The sequence below is a fragment of the Lonchura striata genome, chromosome 35, assembly GCF_050655825.1.
Source record: "Lonchura striata isolate lonStrDom1 chromosome 35, ASM5065582v1, whole genome shotgun sequence".
Lineage (NCBI taxonomy): Eukaryota > Metazoa > Chordata > Aves > Passeriformes > Estrildidae > Lonchura > Lonchura striata.
Window position 1 is genome coordinate 4067807 of NC_140737.1, and position 18839 is coordinate 4086645.

The 18839-nt window shown below is 48.4% G+C and overlaps 2 protein-coding genes across 2 annotated transcripts in view; one reads left to right on the top strand and one right to left on the bottom strand.

Moving 5' to 3' along the window:
• Nucleotides 1–742: 742 nt before the first annotated feature.
• The window catches only part of LOC146764282 (uncharacterized), a 220504-nt gene continuing 202407 nt past the window's right edge, over nucleotides 743–18839 (bottom strand). The window contains 2 exon segments of the mRNA XM_085564993.1: nucleotides 743–2394; nucleotides 14286–14288. Coding sequence (XP_085421119.1) covers nucleotides 1554–2394; nucleotides 14286–14288 — 844 coding nt within the window. The 3' untranslated portion in view covers nucleotides 743–1553.
• Nucleotides 4477–12747, top strand: LOC146764283 (uncharacterized). The gene is made up of 2 exons (XM_085564961.1): nucleotides 4477–4568; nucleotides 11334–12747. Exons 1-2 carry the CDS (start codon nucleotides 4477–4479, stop codon nucleotides 12094–12096), a joined length of 855 nt encoding a protein of 284 aa, XP_085421087.1. The 3' UTR covers nucleotides 12097–12747.

Sequence of the window (18839 nt, forward strand, 5' to 3'; positions counted from 1 at the left end):
CTGGGATTTGGGGGCCGGGGGGGTCCCCAGGCAGCCCCCGCTGCTGAGCACTGACCCTGCCCAGGGGGGTGCCAGGACCCCCCAAAAACCGCACCCGCACCCCCTTCAGTGCCCCCGAACCCCGTCGAGCCCTGACCCCCCCTCACCGGGCACTGGGACGAGTGGAAACCCTCCCTCAGTTTTCTGGTGGTCGAGATGACCCCGAGATTGTGAAAAGTCCTTTTCTCCCAGCCCACGCGGGCAGAGAAGGAGTCGAGATGTGGAGCTTTGCTTCTCAGGGCCGTTTATTTTCCCTTGTCTCTAACACGCTTTGTCTGCTCTGCTGAGCTGTGTCTGGCAGCTCGGTCTGTGGCAGCCTCCCTGCCCTCAGGGCGCTGTTTGCCTTTTACACTAAAAACTACCTGTACTGTGTTTACATTAACGTGCCAATATCTATAATTTATGTTGGACAGTGAATAAAATAGTGTCATCATCTCAGCAAGACATGGAGGGCAAGAAGAAGGAGAAGAAAGTCAGGACACGCCCAAATCCCTCCATCTTCTTCCCTTAAACCCCGTATTGTAAAACCCTAAAATTTTACTTTTCCACCCTGTGTTAATTCACCTACCACGCTACTCAAACCCTTGTATTTTGTAATTCCTCATACAAAGTTGGCAATTTTCTCCAGGGGCTAAAACCAAAGCCACTGTTGTTCTTGACACCGTGCCAAGGTCTCTGAGCCCACTGCCAGGGTCTCGAGCCATCCTGGCAGCCAGAAGAATGTCCTGGATTCCGACACCCCCCAATTACCGAGCAGTGGGAGCCCCCCGGGCACTGTCCCCCCCTCACCAGGCACCGGGATAGGGACCGAACCCCCCTCAAACCCTGGGAACCCCCCAGGCACCGGTACCCCCGGGCAGCACCACCCCCATGCACTGGGACAGGGACCGGGCCCCCCTCGTGCTCTGACCCCCCCAAGCACTGGGCCTGGATTCCCCTTTGTGTCCCCCACCCATGACGGAGGTTCCATCCCCTCCCCTTTGATCCCCCCAGAGCTGTGGGACCCCCAGGAACAGTGCTGTGACTGGGGGGGACCCCAAGCACTGAGGGGGCTTGGGGGGTTCACCAGCACCAGGGGAGTCCCTTAGGGTTTGGTCTTTCCCCCCCCCCCCCACCCGCCCCGTTATCTCCCAGGACCCCCTGTTATCATCAGGGTCTCCCCCAGTTTACTGGGACCCCCCCAATACCTGCTTCCCCTCTTCACCGATCCCCCCAAAAGCACTGGGACCCCCCGAGCCATGAGCCCCCCCAGTGCACCAGGACCCCCACTCACCTCCCATCCCCCATCCATGGGAACCCACCAAAATCACAGCAGCACAAGGAGAAAAAGCCAACACCTTCCCCACACCAAACAGGGATCACCAGGAACACGGATCATCAGGGCTCTGCCCAACGGGGGTCACTGGGGATCATCCAGGCCTGATCCTCCCATGGGGGATGGAGCTGCAGCAGCGCACCAAGCTCTTCCCTCACTCCAAGCTCTTCCCTCACTCGGGGCACTTACAGGGCTTCCCTTAGTGGTGCCTCTGTTGGTGCTGGGTCAAGTTTGAGCTCATGGAGAAGTTCTTCCCACACTTCCCACACTTGTAGGGCCTCTCCCCGGTGTGGATGCGCTGGTGCTCAGTGAGGTGGGAGTTTCGCTTGAAGCCCTTCCCGCAGTCGGGGCAGCGGTAGGGCCTCTCCTCTGTGTGAATCCGCTCATGTAGGAGGACACTGGAGCTGGTCCGAAACCTCTTCCCACACTCCCCACACTCGTAGGGCCTCTCCCCAGTGTGGATGCGCTGGTGTGTTCTAAAGTCTGAGCTCCACCGAAACCTCTCCCCACATTCCAAGCACTCATAGGGCCGTTCCCCAGTGTGGATCACCTGGTGCTCGATCAGGCCAGACCTGTGTCTGAAGCCCTTCCCACACTTCCCACACTCGTAGGGCCTCTCCCCAGTGTGGATGCGCTGGTGTTTTCTCAGGCCTGACCTCCTCCCAAAGCTCTTCCCACATTCCAAGCACTCAAAGGGCCGTTCCCCAGTGTGGACCACCTGGTGCTCATTCAGGCCAGACATGTCTTTGAAACCCTTTCCACACTTCCCACACTCGTAGGGCCTCTCCCCAGTGTGGATGCGCCGGTGCACGGTGAGGTAGGAGTTGTGCTTGAAGCCCTTCCCGCAGTCGGGGCAGCGGTAGGGCCTCTCCTCTGTGTGACTCCGCTCATGTTTGAGGAGATTGGAGCTGGTCCGAAACCTCTTCCCACACTCCCCACACTCGTAGGGCCTCTCCCCAGTGTGGATCCTCTGGTGCTCGATCAGTTGGTAGCTCCAGCTGAAACCCTTCCCACATTCCAAGCACTTGTGGGGCTTCTCCCTGCCATGAGGCTTCTCCACCAGCTCCGAGCTCCGCCTGGATCTCCGCCAGCCTTCCTGGCTCAGGGGGGCTCTTTCCTCCCTGAAGCTCCCTGGGCTGGGTTTGCAGCTCCTCCTCCTGCAGCATCTCCGGGGCTTTTCCTCCTCCTCCATCCAGCCACACCCAGGGAATGACAAATCCTGGTTTGAGGGAAAAACAAGAGGAGAGCTGCTTGGACTGGAAGTTCCTTCTTCCCAAGTTCATCTCAGGAAGTCATTGGGAATCTTGTGTCTGTAAGAACCTCCAAAACACCAAGATTCAGCCCAAAAATCCCACAAACTTTAAGACACAAATCAAAACCTCCCCAAACATCACAGCTCAGCAAAAACCTCCTCCAAAATATAAAGATTCAGCTGCCACATAAAACCAAAGCACCAACATTTAGCCCAAGCAAGCTCAGAAACACCAAGATTCACCCCGTGAAAATCATGGATCCACTTCCACAGTCACCTGCTGCATGTGGAGAGAGCAGCGCTCCTGGGGCTGGGGGAGGCTGCAGACACAGGGAGTGGTGGAACCTTCTGCTGCTTCCTCTTTCTGCTCCTTCTCCTCCTCCTCTTGTGTCTCTACTCTTCCTCACACTCCTCTTCCTCCTGCTATTCCTCCTTCTCCTGCACAATCCCACCCTCTCCTGCCACCTGCACCGTTTGACCATTTTGTTCCTCAAGCCTGCTTCTCCTTCCCTTCTCCTCCTGCCCCCAGGCCCAGCACCCACTGCCGGCTCCCTCTTCCCCCCACACCCACAGCATCCCAGCGCAGGGGCAGGGATGGAGCTGGGGCAGGTCGGGCTGGGGCAGCGCTGGGCTCTCGGCCGCTCCCGCCCGCACTCGGTCCCCACTGCAGCCGCTCCCGCCAGGACAGCGCGGGGGGGCCCGGCCTTGGCGCTGCCCCACTCCCACCTCCCCAAATTCCCCTCGCGGGGCCATGGGGCCGAGGGGGGGGCGCAGGTGGGTCCAGGTGGGGAACGCGGGGAGCTGCGAGTCTGCCTGGCAACTGGTGAGTCATCAGCGCCGCGGGCTCTGATTGGCTGAGCTCGGCCCGAGCCCTGGGGCTGCAGCACAGAGGGGACACCCTGCTCCAGGGGGGATGTCCCACAAACGGGGGACCCCATGGAAGGAACAACAGGAAAGTGTCTTTACAAACAGATGCTCTGAATCTGCTCGGACATAGGGCCAGGGAGCTGTAAAAAAGGAAATGACAGGAGACACCATCAGTTTCAGAAAATGTTATCAATTGATGACACAAACTGCTGCTCAGCCAAGGTCCTTCCCTATTCATGAAATTCCAGAAGAACAACAAAGACTTAACAGAGCCATGAATATCGTTTGCTATATAACAGCAGGGAACATATCAAGGTGGGTATGTAGTAGGTGGATTGGGAAGTCTGTACCTGTCAAGTGCTTCAGCCAGTGGGGAGAGCAGAGGGAGATGTGGCCAAGAAAGTTCAGATGAAAAAGAGACTGTGTCCTCCAACAATTGGAGATATCCCATGGGGAATGTCCCATGGCCTCTCCCATTTTTAGGAATGAAATTCCATTTACAGGACTCCTCTGTCTGCTCTGTGGACAGAATCGTCTGGTGATGTCAATTTTTCCGCACACCCTGGGGCTCATCCCGAATTCCTTCCACCCTCCAGGGCAGCGGGCAGGGAGGGCAGCTGAAGGTGCCTCACCCACTTTGGGTGATCAGCTCCCTTGGCTGGCGGCGGCACCGGGGATTGATTGGGGACCCGGGAGTGATCAGGAGACAGACGAGTGACACATCAGGGGGGTCTGTGAAGAGTCAGCAGGGAGAGAGCACTGAAAATCTCATCAGTGAGTGCCCGGGATCTTCGGGGAGTGAACATGGCAGGGCACCCATGGAGGGGAGAAAAGGGAAAGACAGGGAGGGGGCCTAGCCAAAGGGATGATGATCCCAAAATGTCTCTGAAGGGTCCCTTGGGAGAATGTTGAGGTAGTTTGCACATTCCCCCAGAGCTAATTAAGGACATGGACACCCAGGGAGGCAACAAGGAAAGTGGAGAAGGCATTTAGACAACAGGGGATGGATGGTATTCGTGTCCTGGGAAGGAATCAGGTGAAGGGGAGTGTGCAGCAATATGGTTCTGGCAAGAAGCAACAGGAGGAATCTATGTGGTAAGAAAAAGGATGATAGCAAAGAGGAGGAAGAGAAAAATACTCTGGATTGGGATGTTTTTCCACAGAGTCTTAACCTCACAATTTGCCAGCTAATATTTTGAATTCCCAGTTGCCCAAGACAAGAAAAGCAGGAGGTCAGGATGCCAGGGGTTTCTCTGCGCTGGCAGCGGCAGCACCGGGCGCAGAGGTGCGGCAGCGGGAGCACGGGCTGGGGCCTGTGGGGAGCTGCGGGGCCGGGCCGGGGCTGTGGGGCAGCCGGGGCTCAGCGCCGGGCGCTGCCTGACCCCACCAGCCCCGGGCAGGGCCGGCAGTGGCCCCCGGCCCCCAGGAGGCTGCGGGACGCCCCGGCCGCTGCCCGGCCCCGGGGAGCTGCCGGCCCTGCCCGCCGGGGGGGCCGCCTTTGGACACTGCGGCAGGACAGGCACCGGCTCTGCCACACGGGCTGGGCAGGGACCCTGAGCACAACGGGGAAAACAGAGGAGCAGCTGGGAAATGCAGAGTGCACATGGAAGGATCAGGATTTGCTGTTCAGAATTTGCTTTGGGTCCCTGCAGAAAGGAAAGGTTTTGCAGAAAGCTCAGCAGCTCTCAGAGGATGAGCACCCACAGGCAGTGACCGGGGCTGCAGGAGTGGCACAAGAAGGCCCTGCAGCACTTGGGCACAAAGGCACAGCAGCTGAAGGCAAGAAGGGATGAGCAAAAGGCCAAGCTGAAGGCAAAGGCCATGGCAGAGTTCCCAGAGCCCTGAGGGATCAACCCCAGGGCCCAAGGGAGCCCCAGCACCCAGGGCATGACGGGGTCGGCCACAAGCACCTGGCAGAGGCATTGCCCTCCTGGCCAGGGCAGAGCCCACCCAAACAGCCCCTGGGAAGGAGTCAGGGCTCCAGCTGCAGCCCACAAGGACACTGCAAGCACAGACAGCAGCACCCTCAGCAGGAGCAAGTCCACCCCTGCATGGACATGGATTGTCAGGGCTCTCTGAGCTCCCATCCCACCGGGGACCCACCACACTGGAGCCCTGGAGAACATTCAGGCTGGGTCTGCATCCAGAGAAGGCCTCTCCTGATGGACACAGGGGCCTCTCCATCCACTTGGAATCTTACACCTAAGGGGGGAAAATTGTAAAGGAATGTTTTCATTATTAAGGGAATAAATGGGAAAGTTGAGCTGGTATCACTTGTTCAATCGCTATTAGGAGCTGTGAGGGGTAGGTTTGAAATAAACTAATTTCTTTTTCTTCCTACTCTGATTGTAATTGACTAGGAAGGAATTTGATGGTGGCATTGTAATATTGTAAAAGGTGATACAGAGGCTATTGCTGCTGTACCTTTGGGTCAAATGTCTGGCAAGGCCTGTGCTGAAGGGAACCCAGAGGTGTGGGCAGCCCCAGGGGGAAAATTTGATGTGGAGCCTCTCCAAATTACTTGGAAGCAACCAGGACAAGTGGTGTCTAAAAGCAACACCCTGTTCCAGGGGAGGGAAGGAAGGGCTCACAGCCTGGTATGGAGTCCCTGCTAAAGGCAGTGCTTTTGGAGCCAGGGATGTCTCCCTACAGCACTCCTATCCTGCCAGTCAGGGAATCAGATGGCTCCAATGAGGAGGACAAGAACAAGTGGTAGACAAAGCCCCAGTGAAATGGCTGAATTTCCTGGCTAAAAATATCTTTTGAGTATTGGGGGAAAAAAAAAAAACAAATGGTAAATGGTGGAGAAAAAGGTTAAATATTTGGGAAATACTGGGACTGAAGATTCCTGGTGAATTGACCCAGAGAGGCACTGGGCAATCTCAGAAGTAACATTTCCCTGGACCAAAAAGGAGCTGAGACAATTTTGAGGATAAATAGGGAATTACACAGCCTGGATTGAGGATTCTCTGTTCCAGCCAGAACACTGTAGGACTTTTTAACCTCAGACAGCCTCCATGCTGTGGTATGGACAGGAGAAAGAGAGCAAAACTTGAGAAAATGAACAACCAAAAATACTGATGCCTCAGCTGTGGCGCTTCCAGACTCAGAAAAGAAATTGGAATTGTAGGTGAATGTTCAACAGGGCCATGCCAAAGGAATTCTTGGGCCAAAATGTTTCACCCAGTGGCCAGAGTGGCCTCATTGCCTGCAGAATTGTGCAGCCACAGCTTCAGCGGGGACCCAGGCCCAAAACCTGATGACAACAGGATCTCCAACTGTTCCAGTCTGCCATCAAGTTCAAGCTTTGATCACCAAAAGAGCCTCGCAATGGATGAGCAGTGCTCGGTTATTACAGTGTGAAACTTGTTCAGTGGCACAGGAGGATTCAGAACTGAGGACAGGGGAAGGGTTTAACCCAGCCTCCTGCTTGAACAGCCCAAAGAGGGGCTGGGAAGAAACCCAGCACTGCATTCAAGTGACACAGCTCCAGACCCAGCCTGGGGGAGATTCAGGAGACATTGCCTGGCCTGAGGCAGAAAATGTGTTTCTGGATGGCTCTTCAAGGGCAGCAGAAGGGAAAAGAGTTCCAAGACACGCTGTTATTGAGGAAAGGGAATCAGACAAAGTGCAGGTTACCCCCATGGTCAGCTCAACCGGCACAGCTGTGTGTGCTTGTAAGAGCCTGGCACTGAAATGCCCTGAGCAGGAAGGCTTCAATATCTTCTGGTGACCCCATCTCACCTAACAGGGGGGCAAAAGCAATTCTGACTGCTCAGCAACCACTGGATCACTTACTAAGGCATTTCTAAAAGACATAATTCCAATAAAAGGGACTGTGGAAGCCATAGACTCAGAGAGCAGAACTAATTTTGCAGGAGAGTTCCTCCAGGGGGTTATGGCAGCTTTAGGAATACAAATGGGACCTCCAGAACCCCTGGCACCCCCAGAGCTCAGGCTGGGTACAAAGAATAAATGGGGAAAGAAAGAAACACCTTTAGAAACTGGGGATTAGATAGTAATAGTTTCAGCAAGTTTTAGAATGGATTTTCTCAGTGAAGATGGAGTCCCCAGCACCCTAACTTTTGGCTATTTATGGAGAAGGCACTGCACATAACAGCTGAGGCTTCCAAAGTGGCTCAAAGTGCAGATGTCTGTTTAGAATGGTGAAGGACATAGGTATGATTCACTAGTAACTTTCAAATACCTGCTCTAAAGCTGGAGTTACTCAAAGAAGAGAGAACTACTTCAACACTTGTAAAGAAGCACCATTTTTTCCAAATCTAATTTTCACATGTAGCTGAATTTTTCAAGAATTGTGTTTGTTATCATACTATGAGTGCAAAACAATCTATAAGAAGTGTTTAAAAACAGATTATTAACAGGAAAAAGTGATCAAAAGATCTATTTCCTTTTGTATTAACAACTGAAATATGACTGAAGAAACGATCATCTCTGCAGTCCCCTGAACCAAACTCACAACTTCTTTAACAGCATGCTCAAAGTTTTCTATACTTCAAGCTTTTCTAGAAAATTCACTTTCTTAATTTCTGCTGTTTCTGTAGCCCCAGACCCTGTATAGTTTATACCAGCTGCATTCTACAGAAGGGATACCCAACTGAGGATACAAATTGCCTGCTGAATGGCCTTCTCTGACTCCATGCTGTTACTTTTGACCTCAGATGGCACAGAAAATGCTCTCCAGTTGACTTGCTTCCAAATGCCAAAAAACCCCAACCCCCAAACTTTTAAACATAAAACAGAAGGAAAGCTTAATTATTTGAGTTAAAATAGCACTGCAAAACAGTTATTCACAAATATAGCAATAAAAGTGTTATAAAAGATGTGCCTCCTGATACATAAAGATATCCTGAAGAATGATTTTGTATTGTTTATATACATTCAAAATTACTTTTCATCTTTTTTACTGAAAACTGCGTTTTCATAGACAAACAGATTTTTTTCCTATAACTGGATATCTGCCTGGCAGACATAAATGTTTCTGTCAAACTCACCATTCTGCCATGGATATCAGAAGACATCTTGGAGTGACATGGACAGGGTTTTGCTTCCTTTATTAATGTTTCCATTCTTTGGTTCTCACATGACCTGTGTCATTTCTGTATTTAAATTCAGAAGCTCTTGCCAGAATACTCTTTCAACTTTGTTTGTAGTCACAATGCAAGAGGTCTGCAACTCTTGCTTTAATTTGGGACAGGATTTATTTCTTCTTGTAACTGAAGACTAATGGCAGACATCACCTTCCTCATTTCTCCTGAAGTAATGCCTCAATTCTCTGTCTGGGTTAGCTGGCTAAATTATTTCCTTTCTAAATAGTCAGGTTCTGCTCTGTATAGAGAACTGTGACTTTCAGTGCTTAATATAAGCAAGCACTGAGAGGAGGGATGTACTGAGAAGACTATTTTCTGCGAGATACATATAATATCCTTTCTGCTCCATGTGTTCCTGCTGCAGCCTCAGTTGTAGCTGCAGGTCCAGAGTTTGATAAGGATTTAAAAAATGTTGGTCACCACTTAGGGTCGATTAGACTAGCAATGTCCAGAGGTTTAGAAATTGCATCCTGTAGAAAAGGAGTTTTTCCTCAAAAGCCTGTAAAATGTACAGGGTCACATAGACCAGAAACCTGATCTTTCCCTTATGTCAAAATGGCTCCTAGCTAAATTTCTGGGACCCTCTATGCTAAAATAAGAGAGGTTTGTCAAAGTAAAGCTAATAGTGGCAAAATTCCTTAGCCCAACAAATCAATTGAAATGTAAAGTGCAAATTAAGGATCAGAAAGGAGAGAAAGAAAATAAGAGGTAAAAATAGTCTAACAGAGGCTCCTGACTTAGTCATATCAACAGCTGAAGTTAAAAGGTTAGCAGAGGTTGATCTGACTGTTAATGTTTTCTCATCATTTTGTTTATGAGAAAGAAGAAGGGAAGAAGCCTTCCATCCCTGGTATCAGGTTAAGTTCCTCTGCTTGAGTGGAACAACTCAGTACTCCAAATATAAAAGCTCCAAAGAAGCTCACACAAAGATGTTTGTCTCGAACTGTAATTGGAGTAGATCCATTTGTTTGTGTAATTGCCACCATGGTGGAAATCTGTGCTTCTCTATTTGTGCAACTGCAAATATTTTTTAGGAATGAACCATCTGAATTTTAATATCCCATAGATTCAGTGCAATACAGCATATTACAATATCTTGACCTTTTCAGTGTTCCATAAATTGATTGTCTGGTTGTTCCTGTCCCCCCTCGTTTACAGGCCTGGAAACCTTAGAAGAAGAGGTAACATGGCTGTCTCTGAGTCGTATCTTTTATATTTATCAGCATTTCCAGAATCACACTTCTAGTGTCTTGAAGGCTTGACAGGAGTTACATACTGTGTGCCTGAGGTGCAGTAGCATATAAAATCATGCCAGAAAAGGCAGGGATGAGTGCCACAGGCGGGCTCACAAGGTTCACCACAGGTGGTCCTGTTGAAGGTCACATTGGTTGACCAGCATTGTTATAAAATTGTGATCTCTCCAGTGAGTTATTCTGACAGCCAGATAAACCTCCAGCTAAATAAATATCATGGGCAACCTTCAACCAACCAAATGTAACTGTTTAATTAATGTGCTTTTCCTAAGTAAATTAAAAAGCAGAGGGAAAAGGCTTCTGGTCTTTAAAGGATGCATAAAGCAGAAAATGAAAGATCTGAATATGAAAGGGAGAGAATCCTCTTAAAGCTGAGGATACAGTGGTAAGAAAAATTATTATTCATTTGCAGACATCACCTCAAACTGATGGACTAGTGAAAAGAAGATACAAATTTTAATAACAGCAAATGTTGGAGTAAGATGCAGAGAACGAGCAATTGCCACTTTTTCATTACTTGTCTTCCATCAAAGAAGGGAGAGAGGAAATTCACATTTGGTAGCGTTTATTACAATTATTATGCCCTCAAAAAAAAGAAAAAAAAAAAAAAAAGCCGCCAACCCCAAAATTATAGAACAAAACAGAAATGCTCTGAGGTGGCTCAAATTCTTCCTCTGAGACTAAACGCAGATATTTTTTCTCAAGATGCTTTTTCACTTCCAGATGTGCCTTCAGGTCCAACATGTGCCTTGAGGTAAATTCCTCTGCCTAGTGAGTGTGCAGCTGAAGAGGCTATTACTGTTTTGGTAGCTTCCTACAAGCATAGCTCAAGCCATGTCATCTGCCCCTTCCAGCAGCAGCAGAAAGAGGTGTTGAGGTGTTTTGTCTCAAGTGCTGAACAGAACAGGATGCAGATGACATGCATCACCTTTTGAAGTCTCACATCCAGTCTGGGGTAGGGGGAGTGCTGTGTGGCTGTGAGACAAACTACATAAGAGAGCCTGAAACACAAAAAAAGACTTCAGTTCCTTTCTTCTCTGCATCGGGGCCATGATGAGTTCCATGACCGGGCTGGGACGGCGGGCGGGGCTGGCCTGTGATGCGCTCTGGGCTCTGTGACAGCACAGGGGCCGTGTCACAATGGGGGCAACTATAAAAGGCCCCAGGCCGGTGCCGCTGCCCCAGTAGAGCCTCGGCAAGCGGTGAGTACACAGCAGAGGGGAGAGGGGGCTGGAGGAGGGCTGGGACAGGAGCGCCGGTCCCCGGGGCTGCCCCGTCTCCAGGGCCCAGCGCCGGGCGCAGCGCCTTGCTGGGGGCGCGGGGCGCGCGGGGCAGCGGTGCAGCCTTGCCAGCTGCCGGGGGCCCTTTCCTTCCTGCCACCACATCCCTGCCGCTCCTGCCCCTCACTGTCTCCATTCCGGCCCCACTGAGCCCCTCCTGTGTGCCCTCCTGCAGACCGTGGCTTTACTGTCACTGCTGTTTGTGCTTGTGCAAAGCCTGATCCAGTACCCCCAGCCAGCTGGGGATGGGCTGGATGAGGCCACGCACCAGAGAATGCGGGAGCGTCAGGAGCTGCTGGACCATGAGATGGCCCGGCTGATGCAGGAGCTGGAGCAGGGGCCCCTGCAGCAGCAGGATGAGGGCTGGGGAGCCATGCTCTTTGGTGCCCTGCAGCAGTGGCCATTCTGGGTTCTTGCTGGCATCCTGCTCCTCTTGGGCCTGTGGCTGGGCTGCAGGAGAAGGAGCTGTGAGGCCAGCAGCAGCAGCAAGGACCAGAGCTCCCGCAAGACCTTGGGAGATGAGAGAATAACTGAACAGGAAGAAGACACCGCTGATCCAGAGGAAGGTGAAGAAGACAGAGATATGACTCTGGAGGCAGAAAACAGCGGCACTGAAGATGACAGAGAAGGCAGACCTGTGGCTGCAGATGATGGCAACAAGGATGATGCCACTGAAGACAATTATGATGTGAAGATGAAGGAGGACAGCGATGTCAACAGTGGCAATTATGATGTGAAGGAAGACAGCGATGTCGACAATGGCTATCACTTAAAGAAAGAAGGACAGAGTGATGGGGATATGCCAGGAGACACTACCACTGAAGGAAATGAAGAAGAACCTGGCAATGTTGCTGGAAATAAAGAAGATCTAGAGAAGCAAATGAAGAAAAAACCAAGGATGTACAGGTGGACCAAGACAAGGACACTGGAAAGGAAGAAGGAGAAGGAAATGAAGAAAAAAACAATAGTGTTACTATAAAGGCAGGCAAAAACACTGATGTAAATGAAGGTGAAGACAATGTAGATGGAACAGAAGAATACATGGATGTGAAGGTGCAGGAAAGCAGACGTGCCAATGACCAAAGAAGTAAAGACTGGACTGGGCAGGAAGATAGCAATCAATGTGGGAATGAAATTGCCCATAGTGGTTTTCCTGCACCTGAGGAAGTAAATAAGGATGTGATAGCAGAAGATGGCAATGATAGAAACAAGGATGAATAACAGGCTGATGTGAATGTGGAGGGAAACAAGAATAATGATAGACAAGAAGAGGAACAAGGTAATGTGGCTGCCAGTGAAAAAGGTGGCAGTGATGGTGGCAGGGAAGAAAATGCCAGTGGTGGAATTGAAAACAGAGAAGACACCCAAGATGCTGGGAATGAGAAGGACATCCTTTTAGTGGATGGTATAGAGTGGCCTGTGGAGGACCTGGAGAGAGGCTCCTCAGTGACAGCTGAGCTGATGGAGAGCTTCACGCGTGTCTTTGTGTACAGCGTGAGCAATAGCTTTGATCCGGTGCCTCGAGTAGCCATCGGGGTGGGCAGTGCCTTTGAGGGCTGGAGCCCCCATGAGTGGGATGGGGTGTACCGTGTGCTGGTCCCACTGAATCCCGCCAGGGCACACCTTCCACCTAGAGCCAAGCAGTGCAGGGCAGACGGCAGCAAGGACCTTCAGCGTCCATGTGGAGCTGGTGTGCATGTGTGAGAGCGAGCAGCTGGGCGAGAAGCTGTTGTGCCTCCTGCACCACTCGCAGGAGGAGCTGCGGCGGAAGCAGCAGCGCAGCCTCCTGGAGACACTCTGCACCGGCTCCTACCTGGATGTGGAGAAAACCTCCCGCTAGTTCTTCCAGATGGTGAGATGCTCGTGGTTGCATGTACCTCAGTCATACTCATGGCACTTGGTGTTTCAGCCCTGTAGCCGGTCCTGCCAATTCCAGCTGAGCAGAGGCAAGAGGACCCTGTCGGTGGAGATGCTTTTTGGGGTGTGCTAAGGGGACTATGACATCTTTGTGGTCAACCAGCCCTTAGAGGCCCAGAAAGGCAACTCCGGTAACCTTGTGAGCAGTCAGCCCGCCAAGGCCAACATCCTCACAAGAACAGCATGGCCTGAGACATTCGCTGTGGCGGAGGCAAAATTCTTCCAGCACATTGCCAGGCAGATACCATGTAAGAGGTTGCACCTGAAATACCTGCAGCTCTTCACATGCATGCTGAGCGGCACAGGTTTTTCCACCTCTAACTGGAAGACTCTGGTCATGCATGTGTTAAACATCTTACCACCGGTCTACTGGCGCAGGAAGGAATTTCCACTGCGGCTGTAGGACATCATGGCATACATGCAGCTCTGCCTGAAATGGAAACGCCTGGACCATTTTGTTCTAGGCAACGAGAAGCTTCCTGCAGAGATCAGCTTGCCGCCAGCAATGCAAAAGGTTGAGCCACTCAACCTCTTTGAGTACCTGGCCCGAGATCCGGATGCCCACAGAAAGGCAATGGAGGCTTATGCTCAGCTGCACTTTCGCCTCTGGATGATGCTCTCCAACACTGAGAAGAATTCCCTGCACAAAGCTCTGATGGAGAAGTTTGCAGCCGATTGCTGCAACGTCGACTCTTTGTGATTGTTGTATTTGTCCGTGGCAATCCTGAAGCTGCTTTCCTGCTCCTGTGAAAGGAAGATGGTGCAGCAAATGGTTTCGTTGTGCAGACACTTCCATGAGTGGCCTTGCCCTTCACCTTCCATTTACAACAGTGCTGTTGCCTAAGTCAAAGAGGCAGAAACTGGCTCCACCTGCACATCCTTGCAGAAGAACAGTGAAGCTGATGGAGGTTGCTTGGAATACCTCTAAGACAGCAACCTAGCCTATTAGGGACTTAATGTAGTTATTTAGTGAGTTGTAGTTTTAATTAGACTTGTTTCTTAGCATTCATTCCAGAGGCCCTTTAGTGTTGGCAGTATATAACTATTTTGCAAAGCTACCCTTAGTGTAGAGAAATAGAGTTTAGACTAGATTAGTTTAAACCCTTAGTTTAGAGAATTACCCTTAGTTTAGAGAATTCCCCTAGTTGCTTGTCTGCTTTTAAATAATACTTGAATATCTATGTTTGAGAAACTAATAAAAGAAGTTAAGTTTCTCAAATTGCCTGAAATATGTCATTCTTTGTACGTAACCCTCTATATCTTTGAGAATGTCCTTCCTATACCTCTATCTGAAATAAAGACTCTTTGCAAACAGAGATGTTTGATATATTAAGTATGCTGTCTCTTGAGCATGTCCATAGAAATGCTTGAAGTTTGAAGTGAAAATGCCCTGAAATGCCTGAAATTTTGCAGCAGAGTACTCCTGAATTTTTTTAGCAATCTTTGGAAAGATTGCTGAAGTTTTCTTTACACAGTCACTTTTACAACTCCTAGGGAACAATTTAGTCCTAAAAGATTGAGCTACCCTTCAGTAATAGCTGCCCTTCAGCAATATCTACATATATATGTGTGAAGAAATAATAAAAGAAGAAAAATTTCTCAAATTGCCTGAAATCTGTCCTTCTTTTTATTTGACCCACAATTTATAGCAGAAAACAAAACAGGTCCTGATAGATGCAGCTAATTAAAGGAAGAAGAAGAAGCTTCAACTTCTGAGTAAAAAACTACAAATGAACACAGTGATAGTTACAACATGGTCACACTGTCTAGGTGTGCTCTAACCCTTGAGCTGTAGTGTAGCAAATTTGAGTAAAGTAGCAGTGTCTTCCAAAAAACAATCTATTTTCCCTCCATATCCAAACTAAAGCTGTCAATGTACCTGCCATTAAAGCAGTTAGTCACTTACATGGGGCTGCAGGGTAAAACATTGCTTGATCTGCTCAAGTCCCCCAACTTTTTTCTGTGGCATTTAAATCCTGAGAAGATATAAATAACCTATCTTTATCAATTTGGCTGATATTTAGCTTTGAACAGCATACTAATTCATAGTAAGGAGCAAAGTGCAAGAAAAAACACTACAAACAGTAGAAATGAAAATAATATGCAAGAAAAGAAAGGCCAGTCATGAAGCAGGTGAGAGCAGCCACCCCACAGTTTCCTAAAGCCCACAGAGATTTGCTCTAGGTGGCCAATCAAGATTTTTGGTTCTTTGGCATATCTCAATTCTTCCTTTCTTCAGGTACTCTGTACTTCTCACCTCCTTCCACCAAGGCAGAAATAGGCTGTAATAAGTACTTCAACCCAAATCCTCTCAGTCCCCAAGTATTAATGAATTACTATCCAAAATAAAAAGGCTGCTTTAACCCCCAGCTTGCTCAATGACAGTGCCTTCAGTCTAAGGAGCAAGGTACACCCAGGAGGATTCACAGCAATGACACAAGGTTCAAATGTCGTCATGGGCAGTCAATCTTCGCTTTGTGCTCTGTGAAGCATGGCCAGTGGGCAGCGATTTAATCTCTTGAGTCACCCCTGGTTAAAAGTGCACTGGTTTCCTCTTCTTTCTTTGCCTTTCAAGGTCTTCCAAGCCAGAAGCAAGGCAGAAGCTCACAGAAATCTTGAGGTAAGAAGCAGTGTCCTTCCAAGGACTCTGACCTTGCTATGGCTCACATACAAAGCAAATCAGCCCTGCAAAATAGGACTTCTCTGCATTTTCCATGTGGATCAGAATATTCGAAAATAACTGGAAAGCTTGCTCTTTCAGAGTCATGCAGGGCTTAGGCAATTTTTTCCATTAATGTATATTGACACTACTTACCATTTCATTATCTGTTCTCCTTGTAAAATAAGTTGTGTAGCTCTGAATTTGATTTCTACTGCTTATGCTTATTATGGCAGCATGGTTATGTCACAGTGTTTCCAAGAGAAGAGATAATTGTAGAGAAAAATTTATGAGAACAATAGAAACTTCTAGGATGGACAAGCTCTCAGGCTCTGTTTCTTCAGTTCTGGAAATATTTATTATGATTACAGTGCATTAAAGACACAGAATTGTATGAGTATAGGGGAAAATACCCATAAGTACTTTTGTCACCATCTTTAAAAAGCATTTAAAGTCATCACCATTCAACTCAAACTCTTTAAAATGCTGGTTTACATATTTTAATTGTTGCTGGCAAGGAAAGTTTAGTGCTCATGATTTTTCTGTAAGGCTGCATCCTGACCACAGCTCATATAATCAATTTTCAGGCTCCTCATAATGTTTTCCTGAAGTATCCAAAGAAAAGAAATGCACCTCATACAGAAATGATGTGAAATACAATCTGACATCAAAATGACCTGAGGTACTGTTGTTCCCTAGAAATGAAATAAAATTTAAAGCAACATAAAATACTTAAAGTATAGAAATGTTTCTGTATCTGGCAGGGCAAAGTAGCACAACCATCCCAGGAGGTTTGTTCTCATTTTCATTATCTCTACTGTATAGTCCACACTTCAGAAAAAATAGCTCTGTAAATTTTGGTTTTGTAGTTTTTAGCTTTAAAAAATTCCAGAAAAATTGGGGGACAAAGTGGGGAATGTTTATTTTTTATTCAGTCTTTTCAGTGGTTATTTTTTTCAGTCCATTATCCTACTGTGGCTACATTATGTTCTTATGCTCAACTTTCCAGATTTGACTACATGTATTTAAAAACAACAGCAGAGGATTTTTTTATTAAAAGCATTACAAACAACCACTTGAACCATGAGCCATTTTACCCAGCTCTGATACTGAATTTCTTTCCTTTGTCAGCTCTATACATATGTCAGAGATTGAGGATTTTTGTTTTTATGCACAAACTCTGTACAGTAATTGCATCTTCTATGGAACATCAAATCTTTTGGCAAAAAGACCATTGTACTGAAGGAATACTTGGTTATATAACTGGGAGATATAATCCAGAATAAGTGCTTGGCCCATGCAATAGTGACTGATATCTCAACATGTCAGAGTAAATGATGGAATTTAATTGTTAAACTTTTTCAACATGGAAAAAAATCCCACTGACAGTGATTGCTGTTGGTTTGATCTGTATCTTGGCAAACCCCCAGATTTTTAGTCAAGCAAAAACAAGAACAAAAAATTTAGTTTCCCCTGCAAATATTTAAGGATTTTTACTGCTCACAGAATACTGGAAAGTGACAACAAAAAAAAAGAGAGAAAAAGAAAAAAAAGTGAGAGACACCTGCTTCTGTTAGTGTCTCCTGCTTGCAAGTTTGTTACTCACACCATTGGAGGCAGGAGAGAATGAGCACCTGTCCCCAGGCTGAGGAACTTGTATGGCACTGCACAGTCCCTATCTCTGCACAGTGAGAAGGATGGCTGGGGCTGAAAAAAGCCCCATTCTATCTTTTTGAGGAAGAAAGGAAGGCAGCTGCAATAGTTTTAGGAGTGGGTGACAGCTGAAAGTATCTCTTGTGAAGACGCTCTTTGATGAATGTACAGCATACGTGGAGGAAAAATAAGAGTTTGCCAAGTGCAGACATCTTCTATTCTCTTATAGCTAAAGCTGCTTTGATCTCAACCTGACAAGCAATGTGTATATTATACCACTGAAACCACTTTAGTCTTTTCAACTCAAAAAACAAATAGCCCAGGGACCTAAATGCGGGATGACCACACTCCAGCACGGTGTGGGTGGAGGGAGGCAGAGATCTCTGAAGGTTGCTCTTGGGGAAAGAGGTTTATTGGGGGTGCAGGAAGGTCCAAGCCTCGTGCTCTCAGGCGTAGCATGTGGCCGGGATTAAGAGGGCAGGGGAGGGGAGAGACAAAAGGAGGGTTTAGGAGAGGGGAAGCCCTAAGAAAGGAGGGAAAGGTTCTAAGAGGGGAGGAAGTTCTAAGAGAGGGGAGAGGTTCCAAGAGCGGGAAGAGGTTCCAAGTGGCCGCATGGCTTCTCGGAGCCCCCTTATCAGGGGCTCCTAGGTGGGCTGGGATAAGGCATGGGCCAATGGGGTTACAGACGCTGATGTTTTAGGGGCAGGTACAGAGGTGTGGGATGAGCCACACATCTTCTGGGGGGTGAGATGGAACAGTCCATTTCACTCCAGGATTCATCCAAGGGCAGAAGTGACATCTGGCTAGCTGGGAGAACTGTTCTCATCCTAGCTGTATTATTTATGAACAATCATATCTATCTATCATCTGCAACACTCTGAGTTGGATGCACTAGAGCAATACTATCAAGATTTTCTCAGGAGCTCTAAACAACAAAACAGCCTTTACTGGGAAATTTAGAAAATCAGTGAAACTTTGGCAAACATTTTAATATGGCATTCAATCAACAAAAAAAACTTCTCAAAGCATTGACTTGGACCATTCAACTTCACAAACTCTGAGCCTGTTCAATTTTAAGTTAATCAATACTGGCAAGAGTACAGAAATAGAAGAGGTAGATACAAAAAGAGAGAACAATAAGATACAGAGAAGCACACACTCAGCTACCAACTCCTGGATTCCAGCAATGTTCAGATGGAAATTCCAAGAGGAGGTAGGGTCAAGATATGTGCTTGCCTTGTGGTCAGCCTTAAATACCCCTTGGTCTTCCTGGGCCTTCCCCCAGGTGGGACTTGGGGTCATTTGGTCACTCAGGAGCTGGGCTGGGGCTCCAGAGGTGGCTGTGGAGCATTGTCTGTGCTGCGCCAGGGACTGGCAGACACTGCTGGGCTGGGATAGAGGCTCTGGGGGGATTGGGGTTCCAGGGCAGGGCAGTGCTGGGGTTCCAGGGCAGGACAGGGCTGGACCTGCCCCTTCCTCCCCCACACATGAAA